The sequence below is a fragment of the Prionailurus viverrinus genome, chromosome D4 (assembly GCF_022837055.1).
Source record: "Prionailurus viverrinus isolate Anna chromosome D4, UM_Priviv_1.0, whole genome shotgun sequence".
NCBI lineage: Eukaryota > Metazoa > Chordata > Mammalia > Carnivora > Felidae > Prionailurus > Prionailurus viverrinus.
In genome coordinates this window covers 68196261-68223391 of record NC_062573.1, presented here as the reverse complement: position 1 = coordinate 68223391, position 27131 = coordinate 68196261, and the positions used below count along the sequence as shown (strand labels likewise).

The 27131-nt window shown below is 39.7% G+C and overlaps 1 protein-coding gene across 4 annotated transcripts in view; it reads left to right on the top strand.

Moving 5' to 3' along the window:
- The window catches only part of CEP78 (centrosomal protein 78), a 32614-nt gene extending 6888 nt beyond the window's left edge, over positions 1-25726 (top strand). The window contains exons 5-17 of one of the 4 annotated variants that reach the window (XM_047830661.1): positions 255-429; positions 2389-2502; positions 4051-4115; positions 4394-4505; positions 7342-7477; positions 8939-8984; positions 10589-10717; positions 17316-17393; positions 18586-18752; positions 20020-20191; positions 20512-20559; positions 21325-21586; positions 25294-25726. In XM_047830661.1, coding sequence (XP_047686617.1) covers positions 255-429; positions 2389-2502; positions 4051-4115; positions 4394-4505; positions 7342-7477; positions 8939-8984; positions 10589-10717; positions 17316-17393; positions 18586-18752; positions 20020-20191; positions 20512-20559; positions 21325-21586; positions 25294-25298 — 1509 coding nt within the window. In that variant the 3' untranslated portion in view covers positions 25299-25726. Of the gene's footprint in view, positions 1-254; positions 430-2388; positions 2503-4050; positions 4116-4393; positions 4506-7341; positions 7478-8938; positions 8985-10588; positions 10718-17315; positions 17394-18585; positions 18753-20019; positions 20192-20511; positions 20560-21324; positions 21949-25293 lie in introns of those variants that run through there. The other 3 variants (XM_047830659.1, XM_047830660.1, XM_047830662.1) reach the window with 3 other exon arrangements.
- The last annotated feature ends 1405 nt before the right edge of the window (positions 25727-27131 follow it).

Below are 27131 nucleotides of genomic sequence, written 5' to 3'. Positions count from 1 at the left end.
CCTGAGTTGGAGATAAGGAAAATAAAATTTGTAGAATGTAATTGATTGCCAAAGTTTATATAACTGATCAGCGGTCATCCAGTGGCTAGAATCTAACCAATCGCTGGCAAACTAGAATCTGGGTCACTGGACTCCTAAACTCGAATCGACTGTTAAATCTCTTGGGTTGACCGTGACATGCTAAGCCATCTTCAGTAGGCCTCCCCTGTTTCCTTATTCAAACGTCTTCATTTCATCCTCTTAAATCTTTGAAGTATCAGACCATGAGAAGGCATGAAGAAACCTGGGCTGAGAGTCTTCGTTATAGGAGACCTGACCTGGACTGTATGGCTGGTTTGAGGCGTATCACTTTGAATTGCAACACGCTCATTGGTGACCTTGGCGCAGGTGCTTTTGCAGAATCTCTCAGTGATGATTTATGGCTTAGAGGTAAATTCTAAAATGGAAAATAGTGAATTTTTAAATGCTAAATATGCTTAGCTTTTGGCATGATATTGTCATAGGATTTTTTTCAAAGCCTTATTTTTCCAGTACCTTTTACTGTGCTTTACAGCTTTCCTAAGAATTACATATATTTATTCTTCACAGAAAATACAGAGTAACAAGAAAACACAATTACCCATAATCTTAATACCTAGATGCAATCACTGTTCATTTTTGGTATACTTTCAGTGTTTTATTTTTCTACAAATATCCTCGTATACTTCAGAGACTAAAAAAGTGGACTCATAGCACACTTACTAATTCATGCTCTTGTAATTAATGATGTATCCTGTGGTACTCCATTTATATTGACATGCAATAGTGTAATCATTCTTTGCAAATAGATGTAGACAGTTGTGCTTTTCCCTGTAGGAAACAATGTGTGGTGAAAACTTTGTTCATACATCTGTGCATCCACTGGTATTACTTATGTAGATTAAGTTACTAAAAGTGGAATGACCTCATAAGATGACATTTTTAAGACATTTATTGCATGTTGCCAAATCACCATTCAGAAATTCTCTGCCGACTTATAACCCACCTTAACAGTGTCCGTGAGGCCTCTACCCTCACAAGCACTGGCTTGTGTCACTTTTAAAAACTATAAGACAAACAAAAGTTAGTAGCCCTCCCTCTTTTATGCAAGTAGGGTTACTCCAGATTTTATAACTTTTCTCATTTCATATAGTATGAGCTACTTAATGAGTCACTAAATTTCTATCTACCACATCATTTTTAGTGACTGTTCAGAGTTCCATTGCATGAATATGCCATAGTACACTCAGCTTACTCATTCTTGCTAGATATAGGAGCTCTTTGCAGTTTTTCACGTAAAAACAGTACTCTGATACATACCCTTGCCTACATCTATTATTGGTTAAATTCTTAGGGAGTTGTTGGGTCAAAAGGGCATGCACATCCTAAAGGTTTTGTTTATATGATCTTGACCTAATCTGGTAGAACAATCATATTATATTGTTTTAATTTGTATTCAGTGTATATAGTAGTGACAATTAACTATTGTTAGTAATTTAGCTAGTTGATTAATTGTATCCTCTGTCCATTCTATAGTAAGAGTTTGTAAGGGTTGCTTCATATCATTTCCATATATCTGGCTCACTTCTTTGTACCCTGGGGTTTTAAAAGCCTCCAGTTACTTTAATGTAATGGTTACACTTTTAGAAAAGGGCTCATATGATAGTTTCCTCCTATGTAATGTTTTGTATGCCTGTGCTTTTGTGATGATCCCTTTGGTTTAAATGAACTACTAGTGTTTCTGATCACTTGTTCTGTTCTTTGACCTTTTAAAGAGGGTGTTCTTGACTATCATTCTTTGTTGATAAGTTCTTAGCATATGTTCCCTATTCACACATTGTTTGGATTTGTTATTGTTTACATCCTCTTGAGACATCTTTCTTTGTCTTTTTTGTTCTAAAACTAACACTTATTACAAATCTTCTATTTGGCTTTTTTCTTTCAACTCATTTCAAGAGTGATTTGGAGCTCAAGATATATCAAAAGTGCAGTTTCTGAGCTCCACCGAGTTTTTGTATATGAGGTCCCCACTGCCACCAGCATTCTTGCTGATTATGAACTGGGATTCCTTTTGTGATGTTTTTCACTCATAGACTGTATCCAGTCATTCTTCAACTATGTAATCGTAAAGTATGTTGGGTGATATGTTGGTACTATGGGCAGGATAATTGAGGCACATCCAAGAATTTTTTGTTGGATTTTGTATTATGTGTGTGTATACTTTTCTGTTTTTCTTTTTTCCACGTCCAAGATTAAAACCCTGCCATGATTAGGCTTGTACCAAAATCTTACACGCAGGAATACATGACAGTTGACTGTGTGTTAAATCTGTGTAGAGTTGGCAAGTGACCTTTTGTCTTTCATCAAAAGCACTTGACCTGCAGCAATGTGGCCTCACCAATGAAGGAGCAAAGGCTTTACTAAAGGCCCTGGAAACCAATAGAACTCTGGTCATTCTGGATATAAGAAAAAATCCGCTTGTTGGTATGTCGCATCTTCTTTAATCGATTAACGAATGGCAAAACAAAGAATTTGTTCATGTATTGACAGTGTTTAAAATTTAATGTGTTTACTTTCCTAATCTTACACTGTTTTGAATGTTGTACTTCCCTTGTGTTTTTAGCAGATAATTTACTAATTAAAGTGAATTGATACTTGTAAATTGCTCTTGGCCGCCACTCTGTATAGACTTGAATCTAGATAATGAAACTGCTTCCACCAAGAGAGCTATTTCCTCCTTGTGGAACCTTTGCATTCTTGGAAAGAGCATTTCACTCATTTCTAAGTTACCGAGTAATTTTTGAATCCTTTCTGTGTTCCAGACACAGGTTTTAGGCACTAGGAATGTGGCAGTGAATCGGATATTCAAAAGTCTTGTCCTCCTTCCAGTGGAAGGGTTCAGGTAGAAATGAGTAGACAGATAAGTAGTGTACTTTTAGATAGCAGGAAGTACAAAAACACCTTAAGGTGAAGACATTGAATGGGGCAGTAGGGCTGTATTAGATTTGTCAGGGGACAGCTTCGCTGGAGAAATGACATTTGAGGGGACACCCAAGTGAAAAGTGGTAAGCCATGGGAGACCTGGAGAAAGCACGTTCCAGAACCAGGAGGCTATGTGTGCAGGTACATAGGTGGCAGGGTGGGTAAAGTATTAAGGAAAAGTGCAGAGGCCGCCATAGCCAGAACACTGAGTGAAGGAGAGCATGGTATGCAGTCAGGTCATGTTGGTGGCCAGGGGCATGATCTTGTAAAGTCTTGGAAAGCCCCAGTAAGGACATGAATTACTCTGTGTGAGCAGAGGGTTTTGAGGTGGGAAAGGCTTGATCTGAATAGCGTTTCAGTAAGATGACCCTGGTGTAGAGAATAGACTTGAGAATGGGCGTGGGGGATAAAGAAGGGAAATGGGGAGACCAGTCAGGAGACTGTCACTCCAGTCAGGAGTCCAAATCAGGGCTGTTTCTGGCTTAGCTTGGGGTGGAAGGTTGGAGCTGGTGAGCGGTTGAATTCAGGTTGTGTTTTGAGGGTGTAGCTAATAAGACTTATGGATAGATCAGATATGGGGTATGAAAGAGATAGTAATAAGCAAGTCCTAGATGATTATGTGTGCAACTGGTTGGTACCACTCACTGAGAAAAGGGGGGCTGAGGAGAGGGGCAGCTTTGAGAGACTCAGGACTTTGGTTTGATGGATTAGGCACCTGTTAGGTATCTAAGCATCTGGACAGTGCCCCCAGACTCTTTGCTTTATAGCCAAAGCTATCAAAGACACTTTAGACAAAGTGTCTAGATTTTATCTCGGCTGCTGCCAAAATAGAAGTCATCGGGGACCATATGGGAGGAGGCATACTCTCATCTTAGGTTTTTGAGGAAGAAATTAGAATACTCAAAGGGGGAAATAGGTAGGTAACTGCATAATGTGGGTCTTATACTTAATTTTATGTGAAGAGCAGTAATTAGTTGCCTTTTGTTTTTAAATGGGCATAACCACTCATTGGGAAGCAGTTACTATAATTTCAATTTTATTTCACTTTAGATCATTCTGTGATGAAAGCAGTTATTAAAAAAGTTCTCCAGAATGGAAGGAGCGCCAAGTCAGAGGTAACACGTAGTTCTCTAGGAAGAATTTTTCGTTAATTGCATGTTTTTCTTTTTTTTTCCCTAATAAAACTATCAAGGCATTTTTCTGCCATCTTAAACCAAATAAGTCAAATCAAATGGCCTTCTGTTTTTGAAAAAAATGTGTGATTCTTTAATATACGGTCTCAGAAATGCAGATAGCAAACCTTTTATTAACTTAAAATATCTGAATTTCCAGTTGAGATCAAACCTCATAAATTACCTGTAACTGAAATGCGTATGTATTATTTCTCTTCCAGTACCAGTGGATCACTTCTCCATCAGTGAAGGAACCATTCAAAACTGCTAGACAGAAAAAGAGAACTATAGTTCTGGGAAGTGGTCGAAAAGGGAAAGCTACTATTAGAATCGGTAACTCTTTCTAGCCTGGCTTTTTAGCACCTACTAGAGCTTACACCCCTTATGTGTTCCAGGGTGCTAAAACTGAAATCTCTTCTAATTATACGACATCAGTGGTAACAGCCAATATTGACGATGTGCAGATTAGAAAGACTGTAAATGTTCTATACAGATTATGCGAATTTATAGAATGTAGAAATAATTTTTAAAAAGAGATAATAATGTTTCCATTTTTTTAGTTAAGCAACGTTATGTTTCATACAGAATTCATTATTTTGAATATATTTCTTTGTTAAGATTTTCGTTTTCTCCTTCTGTTGTCTGTTAACATAATTCCATGTGGCTTAAGTATAATTTGCCACTTTTCTATTTTCACTTCATTTTAATTTTATTTTAAGTGTTTATTTATTTTTGAGAGAGAGCGCACGCATGTGATCTGGGGAGGGGCAGAGAGAGGGGGACAGAGGATCTGAAGTAGGTTCTGCATTGTCAGCACAGAGCTGCTGGGCTCAAATTCATGAACCCTGAGACCATGACCTGAGCCGAAGTCGAACACGTAATCCACTGAGCCACCTATGCACCCCCTTTCACTTCATTTTAAACTAAATTTAAATTCTGTATGGTTCATAGTTATACTTTTTAATGTATTCACAAGGTTTCACTGAGTTGATTTGTCCATTTTTTTAATTACTGAAAAATTTGGGGTGCGTAGCTGGCTCAGTCAGTACAGCATACGACTCTTAATATCAGGGTCATGAATTCAAGCTTCACATTGGGTATGGAACCTACTTAAAAAATAAATAAATTAGTGAAAAATATTGTAAACATTTTCATAAGTGTAACTGCTTTTTTTACCACTAAAAGATACATGTTTTTGATTCTCCATTAATCAACTTGTTTGATCAACAAAATATTAAATAGGAGTTAAGAGTGTTTATTAAATCAAAAGAAAGCTTACAGTTATCTACCAATTTTTATTTTAAAATAGTGATATTTTGGTAGTTAATGTATACAAAAAAGTTGAGATCTGTGATATCACACTATGTATTATTATTAAAAGTTTACGTCGTGTGTAAAACATTTATACAAGTGTCTAAGTTGGGGGACGCCTGGGTGGCTCACTTGGTTAAGTGTCCGGCTCTTGGTTTTGGCTCAGGTCATGATCTCATGGTTGTGGGATCCAGCCCTGCATCTCACTCTGCTGAGCATGGAGCCTGCTTAAGATTCTTTTTCTCTCTCTCCATCTGCCCCTTCTCTGCTGGTGCACGCTGTCTCTCACTCACTCTCTCTCTCTCTCTCTCTCTCAAAAGAAAAAAGTGTCTAAGTCGGTATTTTGATATAATATTAGAAGTAGAGCTATCTATAGGAAAAAGAAGTATATCTATATGTTATATTCAGATTCCTGTAACTTTAGTACCTGGAGGTATATAACAGGACTTTGTGGAATGAGAATAAAAATTTAAAAATTTTTTCTTAGCATGATTAAACAAAGTGGAAATGTGACTGAAGTTTACAAGCTCACTGAGCTGTTTTAAGAGTAATTTTATTTCTTGGGCTTTTTTCTGTATTTGCCTCAGTTATATGGAGACATAGAGGTAAGCCAAATCAGCGTCTGGCTATATAGTTAGATCCAGGTGAGTATAGGGGTTAAATAATTGTGTGAGTTATGTCATATTCATATTGTAATTGTGTGTGCAGAAAGAAGATAGGAACTTTTATGGGATTTTTTTTTAATCTCCTAACAAGATAAGCGTAGATTCTTTTGGTTTAACTTAAAAATGACATTTACATTAGTTTCTGAAAGTAAGGGGAAAGTTGTATACATACAAACCACATACATGATGAACACTATTTGCTTGAGAGTAATTAAGTTAGACAACAAAACATAGCACATGGTGAATGGAGCTTCTGTGTATTTTAAGAGGCACGTAAATGTATCCAGAGAAAACATACAGGGGTCATGTGGTGATTACCAGTAAGCTATACTCTATGAAATATTTGCTCTGTATTACCCCTTACACTTTATTTCACATACTTTCCTGATGCTGCTAAAGTAGTATAGTGAAACAGACTTGAAGAACGAATAGAACCAACCTATATTACTTGTTTTCAGTAACATAGAAAAAAATAAATCTTTAAATGTAGGTCAATTTTAATATATGGCTTATTCTAAATAAAGTATATTAGCATGTAGGTCTAGTTTTGTTACCAGACATTTCATAAGGATACTTGACTCTTCAGTATTGAAATATAGGCTAAGTCTCCATATCTTGCTCTTCTATCCAGTGGTTTATTTCTTTTGTTTTCTATATGAAAATAAATGAGTAATGAGGGTCAGCAGACTTAAAGAGGGTAACATTGACTCATCTGCCTGTTACAAGCTTTCAGTCCTGTTACTTTTATCATTTTCACACAGAAAAATCAATCTTAAATTGAAATTTTGTTCTAATTCAGATCCCGTTTGGCAGGAGTCACGGATCTATCAGTGTTTCTCTACCTTGGAGACTCAGATATACCAAAACTATTCTGAGATTCAGCAAACTGAATGTTTCTGCATGATACAAGAAATGTATCATGCATGTTTCATTCTTTGGGATATATTTTTTATTTACTTTTGCATGTTTTGTACATTTCACATACTTATATTTTAGTTAAAATGGTAACTTGTTACTGGAGAGGACTTGTATTTTTAAAGGTTACCAGTCTTTTTACAAAATCTTGTTCTTAATGGCTTTTGCATCATTGTCAGTTGCCTGTTTTATTCTTTTAAAAGTGTGAACATGTGATGATTGCTCTGTTGCCCTTTAGTGCATCTTGATTTTTTCTTTTAATGCTTCTGCAAACATAGGATTGGGTACAAAGAAACCTGTAAGTAACGGAAGAAAACACTCCCTTGGTAAAGACAATTATGCTCCTGAACCTCTGCCTCCTGGTGTGTCTGGTTTCCTGCCGTGGCGCACAGCAGAACGTGCAAAAAGGAGCAGGTAGGGCATCTTTAGTCCCTGTCTGTAGTCATACACCATTCTTCATTTTGGAGCTTCTATTATGTGGGAGGTCTCTGGTGGTTTCTGTAGAGGAAGAACGATAACTCACACTTCTGCCTAATGAGTCCTTTAAGGAAGAAAAGCAAAAACAAAAAAATTATAATTGGGAGTTTCAAGTTATTTCTTAAGTGTCACAACAAAGGTAACCCTGTGGGAATCCAGCGGAGATAAAATTATCTTCACTTGGGCAGGTGATAAAGGTTTCATTAAAGGCAGTTGTGACTGAGCCAGTCCCTACAGTGCAAGAGTAGGAGCTTGGATTTATAGGAATAGGGAAAAAAGACATTTTAGGCATGGAGAATAGTTTAGTGCAGAATGGATGATGGGGAGTATGAATTAGACTTAATCTAACTCAGTCAACCGGCTTAACTCCAGTGAATCAGATTTAGCAAACAAACTAGATATAACTAGTTTTAGCTGATTACTTACCTGGGGATAACTGTGCAGAATGATTTTTTGTCCTAGAAGTATAAAAGTCTCTACACGGGGGCACCTGGGTGGCTCAGTCAGTTGAGTGTCTGACTTTGGCTCAAGTCATGATCTCGCGGTCTGTGAGTTCGAGCCCCACGTCGGGCTCTGTGCTGACAGCTCGGAGCCTGTTTCAGATTCTGTGTCTCCCTCTCTCTCTGCCCCTCCCCCGCTCATGCTCTGTCTCTCTCTCTCTCTGTCAAAAATAAATTAACATTAAAAAAATTTTTTTTATAAAGTCTCTTTACACGATTAAACTAATTTTAGGCTTGCTGAGTAAATAGTAAATCTGTAGGCCTTGCTATAGATTATTTTCAAGTAACTTAACCTGGTAGTAGTCAAGAAATTGAGGATGAGCAATTGCTTAAGAAAACGAAGAGTTGATTTTCAATAAGGCTTGAAGTAGGTGCTGTGTAAATTAACCGTGCAGTAGCTCATGTTAAGTTGATGAATATAATCTCCGCTGGGCAAGTGACTGCTGTACATTTTCATAAACGGTGATGTGAATTATTGTCGTGTAAACTATAGTTCTGAGTCCCCAGTCTTGCACTTTAGTTTTATAGCTTTGTGGTTTCATATCTTCTTCTCATGATACTTAGTCATCTCGAGTCCATTCTGATCACAAGGAGTTGTCAACTGGAGCATGATTATCAGTTAAAGAAGTTAGATTGGAAATCTCAACCATCCTGAACATAGGAAGTGGAGACACCTCTCAGCGGTTCAGAGAGTTACCACAAGGCAGTCTGCTAAATTCTGTTCAATTTTCTCCATAGTGGAGCTTCCCAGGTCCTTATTTTGAACTTACTCATGTTTATACACAATTCGTATGTATTCTTAATAGTATTATTGTACATAATACAAGTTTTGTTAACTGAGGTTAACTGGTGATGTATTCACATCAAAGTATAACTGAACTTGTTGGTATCTCTTCAGGGGTTTTCCGTTAATCAAAACTCGTGACGTGTATAATCATTTGCAGGTATGTAGTTCTCATATTTACAGTATGTAGAAGGTTGAAGTGGGAAAGGTGGGAGGACATTCTCTTTGCTTTTCAAACTAAACAGGAACGCCTGGGTCACTCAGTCGGTTGAGCGTCCAACTCTTGATTTCGGGTCAGGTCACGATCCCAGGGTCGTGGGATCCGAGCTGAGTGTGGAGCCTACTTGAGATTCTGTCTCTCTCTCTCTCCCTCTCCCTTCCCCTCCCTCCCTCCCTCGGCCTCTCTCCCCTGTCTCTCTCTCTCTCTCTCTCTCTCTCAAAAAATAAAAAAATAAACTGAACAGAACCTTACAGGGAACATCTCCCTCCTTGAAATAAATCCATTTGAAACTTGTCAGGGCGCTCTTCCAGTGACACTGTGTAGTTGTGTGGACATGGCACATGCTGGGGCCCTTGTGGTTTCATCTGTAAACAGAGAAGCCATTTCTCCAGTTCACGAGTCACCTGTTACCCAGTGAAACAAATTTGACATTCCTGACCCCACATGTGGGGTTACCATTTTCAGGAATGTCCTTCTGTTTTCAAGAAATGTTGTTTGGGGCTGTATGTAGAAGTTCCAGATCCTGAAGGCAAAATAAAGAGGCCAGTCCCAAAGCTTCCGCTCTCTCAGAGCACTTCTCCCTCTCCCACCCACACCACACCCATCCCCTGTCCTACTGTCTCCTGGTCTTAAAACCAGCCGATCCCCGCAGAGCGTCAGGTTCTCCTTCCCCTTGTCCTGGGAGACTGCGTAGTTGCTCTGAATAAGGTAACACCGTTGTGACTGAGAGAAGAGCGCCCTGGGTGTGAGCCCTGCCCCCCGCATGCCCAGAGGAAGGGGCACACACCTCTTCCTACTGTTGGGATTTTCCTGCCCTGTGGGGTTTGCTACCTGTGGTCATAATGGGACCCTAGTGTTGTGCCTTCTGTGCAGTTACGGAATCCCAGTGCACCTCTTTTTAATCTGTAGACTTTTTATGGGGTGTGACATTTTTCTAATGTTTGGAAACATCATACTCAACTGCATTCCAGTGGCAGTGAAATTTTACAGGAGAACTACATTACTCTTACCCTGGTTTTGGCTTGAGGTGGCTTAAGGATGATAAAATGAAGTTTTTGATGGGTCAGTTTTAGTTGTGTATGTGTAAGTGATTTATTTTTTAAAATTCTCATGTTTAGCATTCACTAGATATGTTGACCTTCAAATTATTCTTCTAATTCTTTATCAGTCCCCCTACTGATGGATTTTCCTCCAAAACTACATTTTGTTTTAGACTTTTTGTGCCTAATGGTGGAAAATAAATTTCTTGTCTGCAGTATAAAGTTGATCTGAGAAAAATGTTTACCCTGGCTCCTCACTTGGCTTATGTGAAAGAAATTTTATAAAATAATATGGGTGATTTCAAATATTAATCTTAACAACAGAATTCTGTACAGTAACAGCAGAAATAAGTTACTGTTATTTTGTCATTGCTTGTTTTTGACTAAGGAGCAGTGGAAGACATTTATAAATAATGATACCTCAGATCACTTTTGTTAAATGTTCTGTAATACCACTCTCTGGCTTTTGTTATCTCTTCTACAACCCTGTCTCCTTTCTCTAAGCAATCGAATTTTCCTGTGACTGTGACAGTAGAGAGTCCTTCTTCCTCAGAAATTGAAGAGGTCGAAGATTCTTCTGAAAGTGTTCAAGAAGAGCCTGAGAAAACCAGTTTAAAGCAAGAAGCATTACAGGTACAATGTTATCACTTTAGAGATACACAGATTATTTTTTAAACTGTGGTGGTTATCTGGCGGAAGCCTGATTACAGCACTGGCTAAGCTCACACATGGATTCTGTCTTCCCCTCAGTGGTTCCTTAGCTTAGACCGGGGCGAAAGGTAGACGTTTGAATTCTAAGAAATGAAAATCAAAACATGTCATCAGTAATATGTATTTTCCTTTCCTTAGAACCGTAGACTATTAGATGTAGAGAGAACCTTAATGATCGTCAGATAAACTCAAGGAAACAGACTTCTGAATGAATGTAGTCAGCTGATTTGGTATTCTTATTTTACAGATCAGGAAATTGGAGGTCCTCGCCGAACTCTTCTTTTTCTAAGAGGAAAATATGACCTCATTTTTAATAAAAAAAAAAAAAAAAGTTGAAAAACCGATTTGGATGTTGACAGTCTCCCTTCCCAAATTAAAAAAACTCAAGAAGCTATATTGTATTGCCTAATAAACCTGACCTCTAACGTCATTTGATATTTCTGTTTGGACAAAAAAGAAAAATTGATTTTTATAGCAAATTAGCTCCTCAAAATACCATAGTTATTTTATTTCAACTTCAATGCAGAGCTGACATTTGTAGTAAATAAGGGAAACACCGTTTGGGAGGGACCTTGTCTTTTTTTGTGCTATAAAGTCCACATTTAATTTTTAAAAATGATTTAGTATGGTTTTCTTTTACTGTCAAACTTGACAGATTTAAAACTAGTTATCTCATTATTGTAGGACTGTGGAAATTACTATTTGATTTTTTTTAAAAAAGAAATCCAGATTTTTATTTTCTTAATTAAAATTAATGACAATAATGGAGAGAAATTAAGATAAGTACTTGGAAAATGATGAAGTGTTAGAGTGGGAGGAATGTGTAGTTGATGTAGAATTATCCACTTCAGGGTGCCTGGGTGGCTCAGTCGGTTAAGCGTCCGTCCAACTCTTGATTTGGGCTCAGGTCTTGATTTTGACTCAGGTCATGATCTTGTGGTTTGTGAGATCAGGTTCCCCATCAGGATCTGTGCTGACAGGGCGGAGCCTGCTTGAGATTCTCCCTTCCCATCCCTGCTCCACTCACTTGCACACTCGTACATGGGTGCACACATTCTCTCTCTAAATAAACTTAAAACAGTTACCCCTTTCATCTTATAAATGAGCAATTTTGTAGTGATTAAGTACTTTGTTACTAAGTTGCAGAGTGGCAACAAGACCCTGGACTATCTAATTTGCATTCATGGTCATTTTAGATAGGGGTTCCTTTCCTGCATGGAGAGACTAGGGAGATTGTACTTGCAAAAGGGACTCTAGGCATTGGGGAAGACCAAGAGAGTTAGGAACTGTAACTAGGGAACAGCTGATTCAAGATGTGTTGAGGATCCTTTTGGCTTTTCTCCATTTTGACAAGACACAAAAAATGATGGGGGGGCACCTGGGTGGCTCAGTCCGTTAAGCATCCGACTTCGGCTCAGGTCATAATCTCACAGTTTGTGGGTTTGAGCCCTGCATTGGGCTGTGTGCTGACAGCTCAGAGCCTGGAGCCTGCTTCGGATCCCATGTCTCCCTCTCTCTCTGACCGTCCCCCGTTCATGCTCTCTCTGTCTCAAAAATAAATAAACACTAAAAAGTTAGAAAAAATGATGGTATTAAAATTTTTAAGACCGTATCCGCAACAATTAAGAGATTTCAACATTTTTTGCAAGGACAGAAGACAAGTAGAAGAGTGTGAAGCCAGAAACTAGAGGAAAACCACAACCTGGAATATGCACAGAGATGTGCTGCAGCTGAGGGGGAACCTGTCCCCCAGGCAGAGGGTGTGCATGTGGGAGAGAGGGTGTCCCCCAGGTGTGCATGTGGGAGAGAGGGTGACATTAGTTAGAAATGTGACTGAAATGAGGAGAGCATGTGGAAAGTTCATAGTTGGGAGAGTGAACTCCCGATCCCACCTTCATTCTCCTAAAATGAGACAATTTTACTTTAAAAAGAACTGGGAGAACTGGGGCTCCTAGTATGTAGTTTTGCCTCTTCACACCTAAGAGAAGCCAGTCCATCACGAGCTTCCAGGGAGCCTTCCTCTCCCTTAAGAGTTAAGAGTTAAATTACGTGTGGGGCGCCTGGGTGGCTTGGTCGGTTAATTGTCCAACTATTGATTTCGACTCAGGTCGTGATCCCACAGTTCAGGAAATTGAGCCCCACAGCAGGCTCTGTGCTGGCAGTGCGGAGCCTGCTTGGGATTCTCTCTCTCCCTCTGTCTCAGCCCCTCCTGTATTTGTGTGCTCACACACCAGTTCACACTCTCTCAAAATAAATAAATAAACATTAAAAAAATAAATTATGTGTATTCGTAAAGCAATAAAATTTAACGAGCCAGAGCCCCTGGCAGCAGTGTGGATGCATTTTTAAAAACGGTGTTGAGGGGCGCCTGGGTGGCGCAGTCGGTTAGGCGCCCGACTTCAGCCAGGTCACGATCTCGCGGTCCGTGAGTTCGAGCCCCGCGTCAGGCTCTGGGCTGATGGCTCAGAGCCTGGAGCCTGTTTCCGATTCTGTGTCTCCCTCTCTCTCTGCCCCTCCCCCATTCATGCTCTGTCTCTCTCTGTCCCAAAAATAAATAAACGTTGAAAAAAAAAAAAATTAAAAAAAAAAAAAATAAAAAAAAAATAAAAACGGTGTTGACTGGAGGACTGTATATATTGTGAATTCAGGAGGTGGCACAACCAGAGCGTATTTTTAGTGATGCGTGCATGTAAGGGATGCGGGTGGTCTTTAACTCTGGGAGGAGGGAAGGAGCTTGTTATGGCAAAAGGATATGGGGATTTTTGAGATGCTGACAAGCTGTATATACAGGCTTGAGTGCTAGTTACGTAAGTAAGTGTTCTCTTTATTTGTGACACTGACAGTTTTATTCTTTGCACTTTTTAGTATGATATCACATTTTACAATTAAAACCTCCTTAAAGGGGCGCCTGACTGGCTCAGTCGGTGGAGCATGTGACCCTTCACCTCAGGGTTGTGAGTTCGAGCCCCACATTGGGTGTAGAGATTACTTAAAAAAAAAAAATAAATAAAACCTGCTTAAAGAAGGTTGCCTCGGGGCGCCTAGGTGGCTCAGTCAGTTACGCATCCAACACTTGATTTTGGCTCAGGTCATGATCTCAAGGTTTATGAATCCAAGCCCCACACCGGGTTCTGTGCTGACAGTGCAGAGCCTGCTTGGCATTCTCTTTCTCCCTCTCTCTGCCCCTCTCCCATTCCTGTCCTTGCTTTATCTCTCTCAAAATAAATAAATAAACTTTAAAAAAAAAAGAAAGAAAAGCAAGCAAGCAAGTTTGCCTCTTGGGGGCAGGATGTGTGAGTGAGAGGAGACTTTGATTTTAAGTCCACTGCTGTTTGTATTCACATATATTCATTAGCATTATGTATGTGTTAACTCATGTAATCCTCATTAAGAACTCTGTGACGTGGGAACCTGTCTTCATTTTATAGATAAGGAAATTGAGACTTAGAGTTACTAGCTTGTCAAAGGTTATAGAGCCAAGGGGTAGGGTCAGGTTTTAGCCACAGAGATTCTGAATGGTTTTGTTTTTTTTTGTTTGTTCATTTGTTGTTGTTTTTTGTTTGTTTTTGTTTTTAGAGAGAGCACATGTGGACTTGAGCAGGGGAGGGACAGAGAGAGAGAAAGAGAATCCCAAGCAGGCTCCATGCCAGATTGGAGCCCAATTTGGGGCTCGATCTCATGACCATGTGATCATGACCTGAGCCAAAATCGAGAGTCAGACGCCTAACCAGCTGAGCCACCTAGTAATCTAAAAGAGAAATTTGATTACTAATTATAAGCAAAGCAGTACATGCTGAGGGAGATGGCAAGTTTTCACCTATCCAATTAGAGAAAAACCTTCTGCCTTTCGCACATGTATATCTTGGAGTGGCACGGGTTTTCCTTATTCAGCAATTACTTATTGTGTGCTTTGTGCTAGACACGTGTGCTGGGATAAAACACCCCTGCCCCTAAATTTCTTGCACTTTAAAGTGAAGAAGCAAGCCACCAGTTACAGTAGAAGTTAGTATACCAGGTGACACATTGCTGAAAGCAGTCTAAAATGTTAGGAATCTTTTGGAAAGCAGTTTGGAAATCAGTATAGCAGAACCTTAAAAGTGTTCATTTGCTTTGATCTCAAACTCATTGATTTATTGCAAGAAAATTATTCTTACATGTAAGGAAAAGGCTTCATGCCTAAAAATAGGTATTTTGTTTTATAATATTGAAAAGTTGGAAAGAATTTAAATGTAAAGGAATGATTACATGAACCGAGAAACCTGCTCAGTGGAATATTTTGTAGACCATTAAAAAAATCAAGGTTATGAATCCCCTGATTATATAAAAATGATTGATTCAATGTTAAATGGAAAAAAAAGTTGAACATAAAATTATTAATACAGTATGATGGGAGCTTTGTTCCAGAAAAAATCAGACGAGCCAATGAATAGAAGGGGAAGGAGAGCAGATGAAGGAAAATTTCTCCAAAACCTGATTATTAGTCTTATTTAAGTAACAGAATGTCAAGCAATTTTACTTTCTAACTTTTTGGTTCCATATTTTTTTTAAGGAGCATGAATTCCTTTGTAAGAGGAAGGTACACTTTTTCATGAAAATTTAACATTATGTCCTAATTCCCTCCACTAGGGGGAGAAACTATTTCATGTAATTACATGATACACTCTATATTTAGAGCTAGCTGAGAAGGGAGTATTTCAGTCTACTTTCTCTAACTGTGGCGCTAGTTTCTTGTTTGCTTATTTGTTTAGAATTTCTGTGAAATAAGTTTTAAATATTAAAACCATTATATAAGTAAGTGGAGGAATTCTGCAATGTTTTTCCTTCATCCCTATTAAAGAATTTGAAGTTCGGCTATTTTTTATTTTTTAAACCTATGTTCTGAATATAAAAATATATGTTCATTGAGCAAATTTTTTTAAATGATGAAAAATTTATTGAAGAAAATAAAAGCCATCTCTGCAAGTACACCCATCTAATCTACCCTTTTGTCTTAAAAAGGTATCAAAAATAGGGATGCCTGGGTGGCTCAGTCGGTTGAGCATCCAACTCTTGATTTTGGCTCAGGTCATGATCTCATGGTCCGTCGGTTGGAGCCCCGCATTGGGCTGTCTGCTGTTAGCACAGAGCCCACCTCAGATCCTCTGTCTCCCTCGCTCTCTGCCCCTCTCCCCCCAAAAATAAACATTTAAAATAAGTAAATAAATAAATAAATAAAGCTGAAATCAACATGTCAGTCATACATCAGATAGACCCCAGTCACTTTTAATTAGCCACCTGATTAGGTCACATCCACCAAAAGTAATCTCTTAATATCAATTAAAGATCAACCGATTTGAGCAACCTTAATTCCATTTGCAAAATCACTTTGCTGCAGCACCTAGGTTAGCATTTGATTGACTAACTGGGAGGATTGTGTAGTTCAGCCAGTAGGAAGCTGAGGGGCATAGAATTCTGCCAACCACAAGTAGTGTCCCTCAATGCAAGGACCTGACTGTTTTGTTCCTGGAAACCAAAAGGGAGTTTACCAAGTACATTCTATCTTATTGACACTAGCGAATGGGAAGATCACCACCTCTCTGAACAGGCATGGCACCCAGCCTCCTCAATTCATAACGTATAGCATAATTAGTGACGTGATCTTAGGTGTCCTACTCTACTTGTCTCTGTCTCAGTGTTTTCAAAGTGTTTACTTTTTTTTTAATTTTTTTAAATGTTTATTTATTTTTGAGAGAGAGACAGAGGACGAATGGGGGAGGAGCAGAGTGAGAGGGAGACAGGAATCTGAAGCAGGCTTCAGGCTCCATGCTGTCAGCAGAGAGCCCAACGTGAGGCTCGAACTCACAAACCGTGAGATCATGACCTGTGCTGAAGTCAGACGCTTAACTGACTGAGCCACCCAGGTGTCCCCAAAGTGTTTACTTTTTTAAAAATGCATTTGAATCTGCCATTACATAATTCAGGTGGGTTAGCCATGTTACTGAGGTTTTCTCTTATAAAGGAACCCATAAATAAAAGTAGAATTTTCCCTTTCTTCACCTTAGCTTTTTATATATGACTTACTACAGTATACACATATGCCTTTTATGGTGAACTGCCACAGATTTATTTTGGAAAGCGTGGGACTCAAAGTCTTTTTTAATGATTATTATTTTGAGAGAGAGAGCGAGTCGAGTAGAGGCAGAGAGAGAGGGAGAGAGAATCCCGAGCAGGCACCACACTGTCAGCACAGCACAGCCCAGCACGGGGCTCCATCTCATGAACCGTGAGATCATGACCTGAGCCGAAATCAAGAGTTGGACACTTGTGCCCCTCAAGTAAATTTTTAATAGCTAATTTGATATATTTTGGTAATTAATTTCACTAGCATGGGATGATATCATAAGTAATAGACTATAATCCTAAAGTCTTGAGTTCACTTCTGGCTCTGTGCCTAAATCCTTGTTGAGATCTATAACTGGAAAGGCTTTTGGATCTCATACTCTGAATCATTTATAATATTTACTCTATTTCTTCTCACTAGGAAAAACTGGAGGGGTGCCTAAAGCAGTTAAAGGAGGAAAGAGTAATAAGACTGAAGGCCGATAAACGCGTCAGTGAGGTAAACAAGTTTTTTCTCATACTTTTGAGAGTGTTTTTGTTTTATTTTGATTGGATTTTAAGCCATGCACATGCAGTTTTTAAACTTTAAAACTGTAATATGTTGCAAACTGTTGTACCCTATGAATCTTTGTATTATATTTAGTGGTTATATGATCTCTATTCCAGAAAACATGTTTTTAAAATGGAAAAATCTTAGGGTTTGTTTGTTTTTCTTTTTTTTTTTTTTTTGGTGCGTGTGTACTTTTATGTGACCTTAGCTTATTTTCTGCTCCTGATGCTTCAATTAAAGCACTTATGCTTATACTGTATTTACAGTAACACAGAAGACATGATGAGACTTTACTATCAGTGAATTAGAAAAGTGAATAATTTAAATAAGTATAACATATTGGAAAACTGCTAAGAATGCAATGAAAGATAAAAATATATATTCTGAGAATTACATTAGCCTAATGTTCATGGAAGCAGGGCATAAGCTAAAAAGTTGTATGTAAATATATTTTATTATCATAAGGTGAGTTTAGGGAGGAATTTTTGCAAGTGCATACGTTGGATTGAAAGACATTTACTCATTCAGTAAATGTTGAGCACCTGTAAAGGTAAAAGGCGAATCATGAACAAAAGGGCCTTTCTGAGAAATACTAGAGTTAGGCTCATACATGGTTTTAGATGAATAGATATTGAGGGGGCGGGGATGTCCAAAGGAAGAAACATCGTCAAGAAGCCAAGGAGAATATTGGTCATTGTACAGTTAATAAGTTGGGTATGATGTAGGACTTTTAAACCTAGGCATTTAATATCTTTCCCAGTAAAGTTAATCCTTAACGTCCAGCAAAGTTGGAATATGCTTTGCTCAAGTCAGGCTATATTTCACTTTCTAATTTAAAGGGAACCATTAAGCAGCTAATTTTCTAATGTAAAATGAGGGTCTGTTATGAATGTAACCAGTTAGAAGTGATCTTTTCAAAGATCATTAATAAAACAGAACTTTGATTTATTTATATACCATCTAAGTGTTATATAGGAAACTTCATTGGATGTCTCTGGACTTTATTATCTGATGTGGTCTCTGTCTTTACTGGTGGAAAGTTAGGTTAATGGCAAATTAATTATGTTTGAAGTGTTTAACTCTTTTCTTTTGATGACAGTGAGAGAAAATCATGTCAGACATTTTCATTCTTCTTTTATAGCTGGAACATGAAAATGCCCAGTTAAGAAATATAAATTGCTCTTTGTCTGAAGCCCTTCATGCACAGTCATTGACAAACATGATCCTGGATGACGAAGGTGTTTTGGGCAGCATTGAGAATTCTTTTCAGAAGTTCCATGCTTTCTTGGATCTCCTTAAAGATGCTGGGTTAGTTCATTTCTTTCGCATCATTCTCTTTGCAGCTGTAACAGTGGTTTGCTGAAGAACGTGAGCCATTTTCATTGCTTCTATAGTTTTACTTAGGGTGTAACTATAATATAGAGGGTTGTTGTTGTTGTTGTTGTTGTTTTAATGAGGAATTACATGTTAAAAGAAATGCAAAATAGTAAACTTCCTTCGGTAGAGGAGAAAGCCCAGTATGAAGGAGTAACCTATAAATAATTTGTAAGTATTGTCTTGGGTAAAGACTAAATTGAAGGTAATTTAACTTGAAAATATTCCAGAATGCATTGAAATTTCCCTCCATGTTATTCATTTTCCTTGTAAAATACGTTTGAATTAAAGCAATTTTTGTCCTACATATAATAATTATCATTAATCCGCAGGGTGGATATAGATCAGTCATTTTCAACCAGGAACGATTTTGCTAAAAGAAGTTGTTGAAAGAGAGAATTGGAGATTGAAATTGATGGAGTGATGTTTTGTAGGTGAAGGGGTTGGTGTCGGGAAGGAAGGAAAAAACACGTGTTTGGAGGAGAGATGGTAAAGAAGTGGGGGAGAGGTGAGGGGCGATGCACTAGGTGCATGCTAGAAGCTGAAGCGTTGCAGTGGAGCAGTAAATCAGGTGGTGGGCCAGACGTTGGGGGAAGAAGGAGTGCTTCAAGGATTGCATGATCTATTGTGGTCCCAGAGCATGAGTCTGGAAGGGCTGAGAATTTGGGAGAGAATAGGGGCTTGTATGTGGAGTAGGATATTGGCTTTTAAGATTTTAGAAGTATTTCATGAGTGGGGCACCTGGGTGGCTCAGTTGGTTAAGCATCCGCCTTTGGCTCAGGTCATGATCTCACAAGTCATGAGTTCCAGCCTCCCATCAGAGCCTGCTTGAGATCCTCTACCTCTCTTCTCTCTCACTGCTCCTCCCCAGCTTGCACCTCTCTCTCTTTCAAAAATAAATTGAAGGAGAGAGATACACAGCATGAGCAGGGGAGGGGCAGAGAGAGAGTGGAGGACACAGAATCCAAAGCAGGCTCCAGGCTCTGAGCTGTCAGCACAGACTTTGACATGGGGCTCGAAGTCACAAACTGCGAGATCATGACCTGAGCTGAAGTTGGATGCTCTACTGACTGAGCCACCCGGGCACCCTGAAAAAAAATTTTTAAGAAGTATTTCATGATTCTAGGTATGGGGAAATCTAAGCTGCTCATACACAGTTATAACAATCTTTGTTTTTTTCTCCTTTCCTCCTTTTGTCCAGGCTTGGTCAGCTTGCCACAATGGCTGGTATAGATCAGTCAGATTTTCATTTGCTGGGTCGTCCCCAGATGAATTCTACTATTAGTAGCCTGCCTAGAGAAGAAAAGAAGGCACTTGAAGATGAAAAAGCAGAATCAAAGCAGAACTCCATAGGACAGATGCAGAACATCCAAGTGAGTGGACGGAACAGAATTTAATGATCCTAAGAGTGATGAGCAAAAGGGAATTACAGAGTCAGAGAGAAAATGATGACAATCTGTCTCTAATAATTCACACGCTTGGGAGCCTCTTTGGGGTCCTTTCCCAATCTGAAATTAGTAAGTTTGTGCCCATTTCATAATATCATATAGTTGTAAATGAGAAAATTGGGAGGCCTTTTGAAAATTTATGATGTAAAGCAAACTATTCTCAGTGAAGAAAGAAATGAAACATTAGAGAAAATATTCCAAATTTTAAATTGTGTAAATGTCTATTCTATTCATATTTCATCTAGGTTTCTATTTGTATGCAGTCAGCTTACAATGAAGGAACTCTAATGAAGGTACAAGTACTGATACAGATAATTTTCCTAAATAAGTAATCCAGACATAACTAATAGACTAGGTATTAGAGTTAACCTCCCAGTTATGGGAACGAGAGAGGGGAACCCGTCTGCTTTCCCTCTGGCCTTCCCTTCCCTTTATCTCCCATATCGGCCAACCTCAGACAGTCTTGGGACCTGATAACTTGAGAACGTAGTCTTATCACAGATTGAATACTGCTTACATGTTCCTGGAGGATAGAGAAGAAATTAATTTTCTTAGGGATTAAGGCTTTATTATTTTTTTTAATGTTTGTTTATTTTTGAGACAGAGACAGACAGACAGTACGAGCCGGGGAGGAGCAGAGAGAGAGGGAGATACAGAATCCGAAGCAGACTCCAGGCTCAGCTGTCAGCACAGAGCCCGACGCCAGGCTTGAACCCACGAACCGTGAGATCATGACCTGAGCTGAAGTCGGACACTTAACCAGCTGAGCCACCCAGGCTCCCCTATTATTTTTAATGAGGGAAAGGGAAGTGGGTAATAATTACCCCAAACCACGAAGTCTGAAAATGTAGTAGATGTTGCCTTGGATATAGCTAAGTTAAGTTAGGAATCACCTGGCGAGATACAATTAGAAAAAAAAGGATCTAAAATCTTCTATTTAATCAATTGACTGTCTTAATAAGATCACAGAGTAACATTAAAGTCATGGACTCTACTTTTTAATGGTTGGCTTTTTCATCACTGAATTTTTGTTTTGTCTTCTTTTGTTTTCCCTCCAGTTTCAGAAAATTACAAGTGATGCCAGAATTCCTTTGCCTCTCGACTCCTTCCATGTCCCTGTCTCCACGCAGGAGCCCTTAGAAACTTCGAGAGACAACCTGGGAGCCCCAGTCAGTGAGCAGTGGCAGGAGTCTTTCAAAGAATTCATTGCTAGAACATGTTCTCCGTCAGCAGATGTGATATCTGGCACTGGAAGTCAAAGAAAAGACGACGAATTATCTAGAAATAGCAGATCTTCTTCAGAGAAATTGACCAAAACAGGTGAATATACCAACAAACACTCTGCTAAAAAACAGTCCAGAAACGACCTGCATTCCTGCTCTGACTCACCTGTAAATCAGAAAAGTCACAGAATTGGGCAGAATGGTTCTTTGGTTAACGAACCAATTAAAAGTGAGTCTTTGAAAAACCCCATTTCTGTCAAGAAAGAAAGTAAAATCGTGAGTCTTTCATCGAGGAGAGCTAAAAGTAAACTCAATCTGTTAGAACACTCTGAAAGTGATACTCTTGGATCTGATTTTGAAATTCAAGAAAGCATCCATACTGTATCACACCTGACATAGGTCTAAATCTTTTGAAATTATGTTTTGCGTCCTAATTTTAATAAATTTCTTATATTTTCATTGTGGCATATGGTGTCTTAAAATATAGTACTGGAAGACATTAGACAAAGATTCATCTAGTCTTTTTATTGTAATGAAACTTTTGGTGTATGTTTTTGACATTCTACACCGTTCATTCACCAGGTATGTCCTGAGGGCCTAACATGTGCTATACCATCCTGGGTGCTGTTGCTTTCAGCAGTGAACAAAACAAAACCTGTACCTTCATGGAACTAATATTCTGTGGAGGGAGGAAAAAATAAATGAAGCAGGGCAAAGCGCTAGAAAGGGATGAGGTAATAAGTGGGATAGTTTTAACATTTGGTTAAATGTGGAAATACTAGCAATCCCTTGGCCAGAAGTCAGTGCTGTGTCCTAAATCATAATAACCAAAATGGCAAATATTGACCAAGGTTCTTAGCCGTATTTATAGATTACAGCAACCATATAAATAGAAGGTAGGGCACCATTTTATGGGTGAGGAGTCGGATAAGGTGAGTTGCCCAAAATTACAGAGCTTTAAGTAAGTGGTTGAGCTGGGATTTGAACCAGAACCTGTGCTCTTAATCTCTTTGTTGTCCTGTTACCTTGTTAAGAGAGGAAGGGCTTGAGGAGGCCATGGAGAGAAAAGCCAGCAAGCACTGGAAGAGCAGAGTGGGACTGTCAGAAAGTATAGCCGCCCCTCCACCATCTGGGTTGGGATTTTAAAGGCAGAATATGCGGGGCACCCGGGTGGCTCAGTAGGTTAAGTGTACCACTTGGGCTCAGGTCATGATCTCGCAGTCTGTGAGTTCGAGCCCCACGTCGGGCTCTGTGCTGACAGCTCAGAGCCTGGAGCCTGCTTCGGATTCTGTGTCTCCTTCTCTCTCTGCCCTTCCCCCACTCATGCTCTGTCTCTCTTGCTTTCAAAAATAAATCAGACAAAAAAATAATTTTTTTTAATAAATAAAGGCAGAGTATGTAAGGGTAAATGTGCACATGCCTCTGGACTAAATTCTGCCTCCCTGCTAAAACATGCATAGATAAGTCTTGAGTTCAGCCAGACTATGACTTGTGAGGTAAGATCAGAGAAAAGCTGGGGTATCGAGTCTCTTCTAGAAGGTCCTGCCTGATTGATACCCAGAGGACTACTACAGTCCTACTGAGTTCATGAATCATGGAGTGAGTGCTATTGGAAGAAAACAATAAAGAGTTGTAGTCTTGGCCCTTAACTAACAGGAGAATGAAAGTAGTAGTAGACACACAAGAAGAGGACCTGTGACAGGAATGTAGCCCATGTTTGGGGAAGAAGAGAGAACTGGAAGGGTCATCTAAAGAGGTGATAACTAAGCTAAGTCTTGAAGGATTAGTTGGAAACTGGTGAATAAGGTGAGGAAGGGAAAGGATACTCAAGGTGGAGGGAACAGCATAAGCAGAAGTGTAGAACCAGGAGCGTGAGAGTGATATGTTACGGGGACGCCAGATAAAGATTTCAGAGTTAGTCAGAGTTAGTGGAATGTCATCAGGCAGTGGCAGCAAGGAGATCGCCTGCAGCCTTGCAAGCCATGTTGCATGGAGCTGGTTCTTTTTTCTCAGGAAATAGTGAGCTAGTAAAAGGGTTGAAGAATGGGGATGCCTGGGTGGCTCAGTCAGTTAAGCATCTGACTTTGGCTCAAGTCATGATCTCACAGTTCATGAATTCGAGCCCTACATCAGGCTCACTGCTTTCAGCACAGAGCCCACTTCAGATCCTCTGTCCTCCTCTGTCTATGCCCCTCTCCCATTTACTCTCTCTGTCTCAAAAATGAATAAAATATTTTTTAAAAACTTAAAAGGGTTGAAAAATGGAAATGACACATTGAGGGCTGCACGTTAGATCATGGATGTTCATTATGGAACCATCAGTTTGAAGAAGCATGGAGATCAGAGATGATGCCACACTCTTCTGAGGAGCATTATGTTTTTATTTTTAAATAAAAATTAAAGGGGCCCCTGGATGGCTCAGTCAGTTGAGTGTCCAACTTCAGCTCAGGTCACGATTTCGCGGTTGGTGGTTTCGAGTCCTGCGTCAGGCTCTGAGCTGTCAGCACAGAAGCCTGCTTTGGATTCTGTGTCTCCCTCTCTGTCTGCCCCTCCCCCACTCGTGTACTGTCTCACTCTGTCTCTCAAAAATAAATAAATGTAAAAAAAATTTTTTTAAATAAAAATTAAGAACTTCCTTGTCTTTACTAAAAGGGTTCCATGGACAAAAGTAAGGTCAATTCTGGCTTTAAATAAAGTTAAGCAGGTTTCTTTACTATATGATTTCTTGGGACTTGTGCAGGCTAGTGGTCATTCTGGATTTTCAACACAGGCATAGGGTACACATCCCTTTACAAATATATTTGGTTATAGAATCCATTTTTAAAAGGAGTGTCTAATGGGGCGCCTGGGTGGCTCAGTCGGTTAAGCGTCTGACTCTTGATTTTGGCTCAGGTCATGATCTCATGGTTCGTGAGATTGAGGTCTGCACTGACAGCACGGAGCCTACTTGGGATTCTCTCTTTCTCTCCCTGTTGCTGCCCCTCCCCCCCCCCCCCCCAAATAAGTAAGCTTTAAAAAAAAAAAGAAAAAAGGAGCATCTAACAACCAATTCTACCAAACACCAGTTTGGGAACTTCTGAATTAGGCGATAGCAAATGGAAAAATGGTCTGAAATAAGATAATCTATGAAGGGAGGAAATAAATTGGAATTTTACTTAGGAAATAAAACAAGCAAGACTCGGTTGTGGGAGGTAACGAAGAAGTAGGAGGCAGAGGCCAGACTCCCATTTGTGTGACTGAGGTTGGGTGGTGGTGTCATTGAGGTTGGAAATAGGGGGTGAAGAACAGTACTGGGGAGAAGACTTTAGATTTGGATGTGTTTGGTTTTGAAGCGCCTGCAGAATTCAGGGAGTGACCGGTAGATAACTGGACGTGCATGTGAAGACACGGAAAGAGACACATTTGGGTGTTGTCAGCACGTATGAGCAATAGTTAAAATCACGAGAATGGTTGAGGTCACACAGAACTGTGAGGACTGTCAGAAGTGTAAGTCCTAAGCAAAGACAGGATTTGGAGGACAGCGATCATCCTGTTTCGAGAAGGAGGAAGTAGATAACAGTGTCACGCTGCAGGCAGTGTTAAGTGTCCACTGGATTTGGTGGCTAGGGCCCTGGTGACTTTAGCGAGAGCAATTCAGGGAAGTGGTAGGTGAAGCCAGATTAGACACGTTGAGGGGACAGGGCTGCCCTGAGGGGACAGTGAAGAGTGGGTATGGGCTCCTCCACGAAGGAGTTTGGATGAGAAGAGGAGGCAATGAGCTGAAAAAGAATTTTTTTAGAATGAGATTGACTTAATTGTTTATAGGTTGAAAGGAAGGAACCGAAGAAAGGAGCTACTGAAGATGCCCAGTGAGCGGCTCACCTGTACCTCGGGACCCCAGGAGGCGGGAGCGTGAGATGCGTTCATGCTCGTAGGACTGGAAGAAAGAGATGTGAGCAGGTGGGGCTGTAGATCGCTTGAATGCTCGGTGAATTTGTGGTGTCTCGCCTATATGCATACAGTGAAAATGATAATGTAGAGAATTGGGAACACATGGAACATACAGTGAGAAAACGGGTACAGTTCATACTGCAAAATACAGAAGAATAACTTGTACGCTTCAAGTGAGATAAATTCTGGCAGTTTGGGGGAATAGAGCATTGGGAGGAGGTAGAAGTTAAATGAGTTTATACTGATAGCCTCAGTTTTCTTTTACCACACATTTTTAAAAGACATACATGCCCGGGCACCTGGGTGGCTCAGTCGGTTGAGTGTCCAACTCTTGACTTTGGCCCAGGCCATGATCTCACGTTTTGTGAGATCAAGCCCCTCATCCAGCTCCTTGTTGACAGTGCAGAGCCTGCTTGGGATTCATTCTCTCTCTCTCTCTCTCTCTCTCTCTCCCCCCCCCCCCCAAAAAAAAACAACAAAAAAACCACATGCATACACATTACAGTTTTTAAATTCTTGCTTATTTTATGTGTTTTTTTAATCATTTGAAATGATTTCATTAAGAATCATCAATATGGGGGCGCCTGGGTGGTTCCATTGGTTGGGCATCTGACTTCGGCTCAGGTCATGGCCTCATGGTTTGTGGGTTCGAGCCCCATGTAAGGTTCTGTACTGACCGCTCAGATTCTTCAGATGCTTCCGATTCTGTGTCTCCCTCTCTTTCTGCCCCTACCCTGCTCTATCTCTCAAGAATTAATAAACATTTTTTTAAAAATTAAAAATTAGGGGCGCCTGGGTGGCGCAGTCGGTTAAGCGTCCGACTTCAGCCAGGTCACGATCTCGCGGTCCGCCCCGCGGAGCCCCGCGTCAGGCTCTGGGCTGATGGCTCAGAGCCTGGAGCCTGTTTCCGATTCTGTGTCTCCCTCTCTCTCTGCCCCTCCCCCGTTCATGCTCTGTCTCTCTCTGTCCCAAAAATAAATAAACATTGAAAAAAAAAAATTTTTTTTTAATTAAAAATTTAAAAAAAATTTAAAAATCATCAATATGGATGTTTTGTTGTTTAATACTTTTTAGCACTTTGATGTTAGACTTCCAACACTGCACCTGAAGCAATGTCACTTCCTTGAAAAACAGTATTTTCATTTGGGTTAGAGAAACTTACAAGCATGTTCCTTTACTGAGAAGCTACTATGTACCTTTGCTGAGTGATTACCAGAGCATATGAAGTCTATGCAAAGAGGACTTTCTGAGGTTTTTTTTTTGTTTTTTTTTTTAATTTTTTTTTTCAATGTTTTTATTTATTTTTGGGACAGAGAGAGACAGAGCATGAACGGGGGAGGGGCAGAGAGAGAGGGAGACACAGAATCAGAAACAGGCTCCAGGCTCTGAGCCATCAGCCCAGAGCCTGACGCGGGGCTTGAACTCACGGACCGCGAGATCGTGACCTGGCTGAAGTCGGACGCTTAACCGACTGCGCCACCCAGGCGCCCCTCTGAGGTTTTTTAAAACAGTGTCAGATGTGATACTGTAGCAAAGAGTTTGTCATCCTGCCCTAAGTCCACATAATTACTCTTGGTCAAAAATTACTATTGCATGCCTATCTGGTACTGTATCCAGGAATCCATCTAATTTCAAATGGATATTTACAGAATAATCCCTAATCTCAAGACTAGAACACTTGATTTTCAGAGGATCAGCAAGAGAGGATTGAT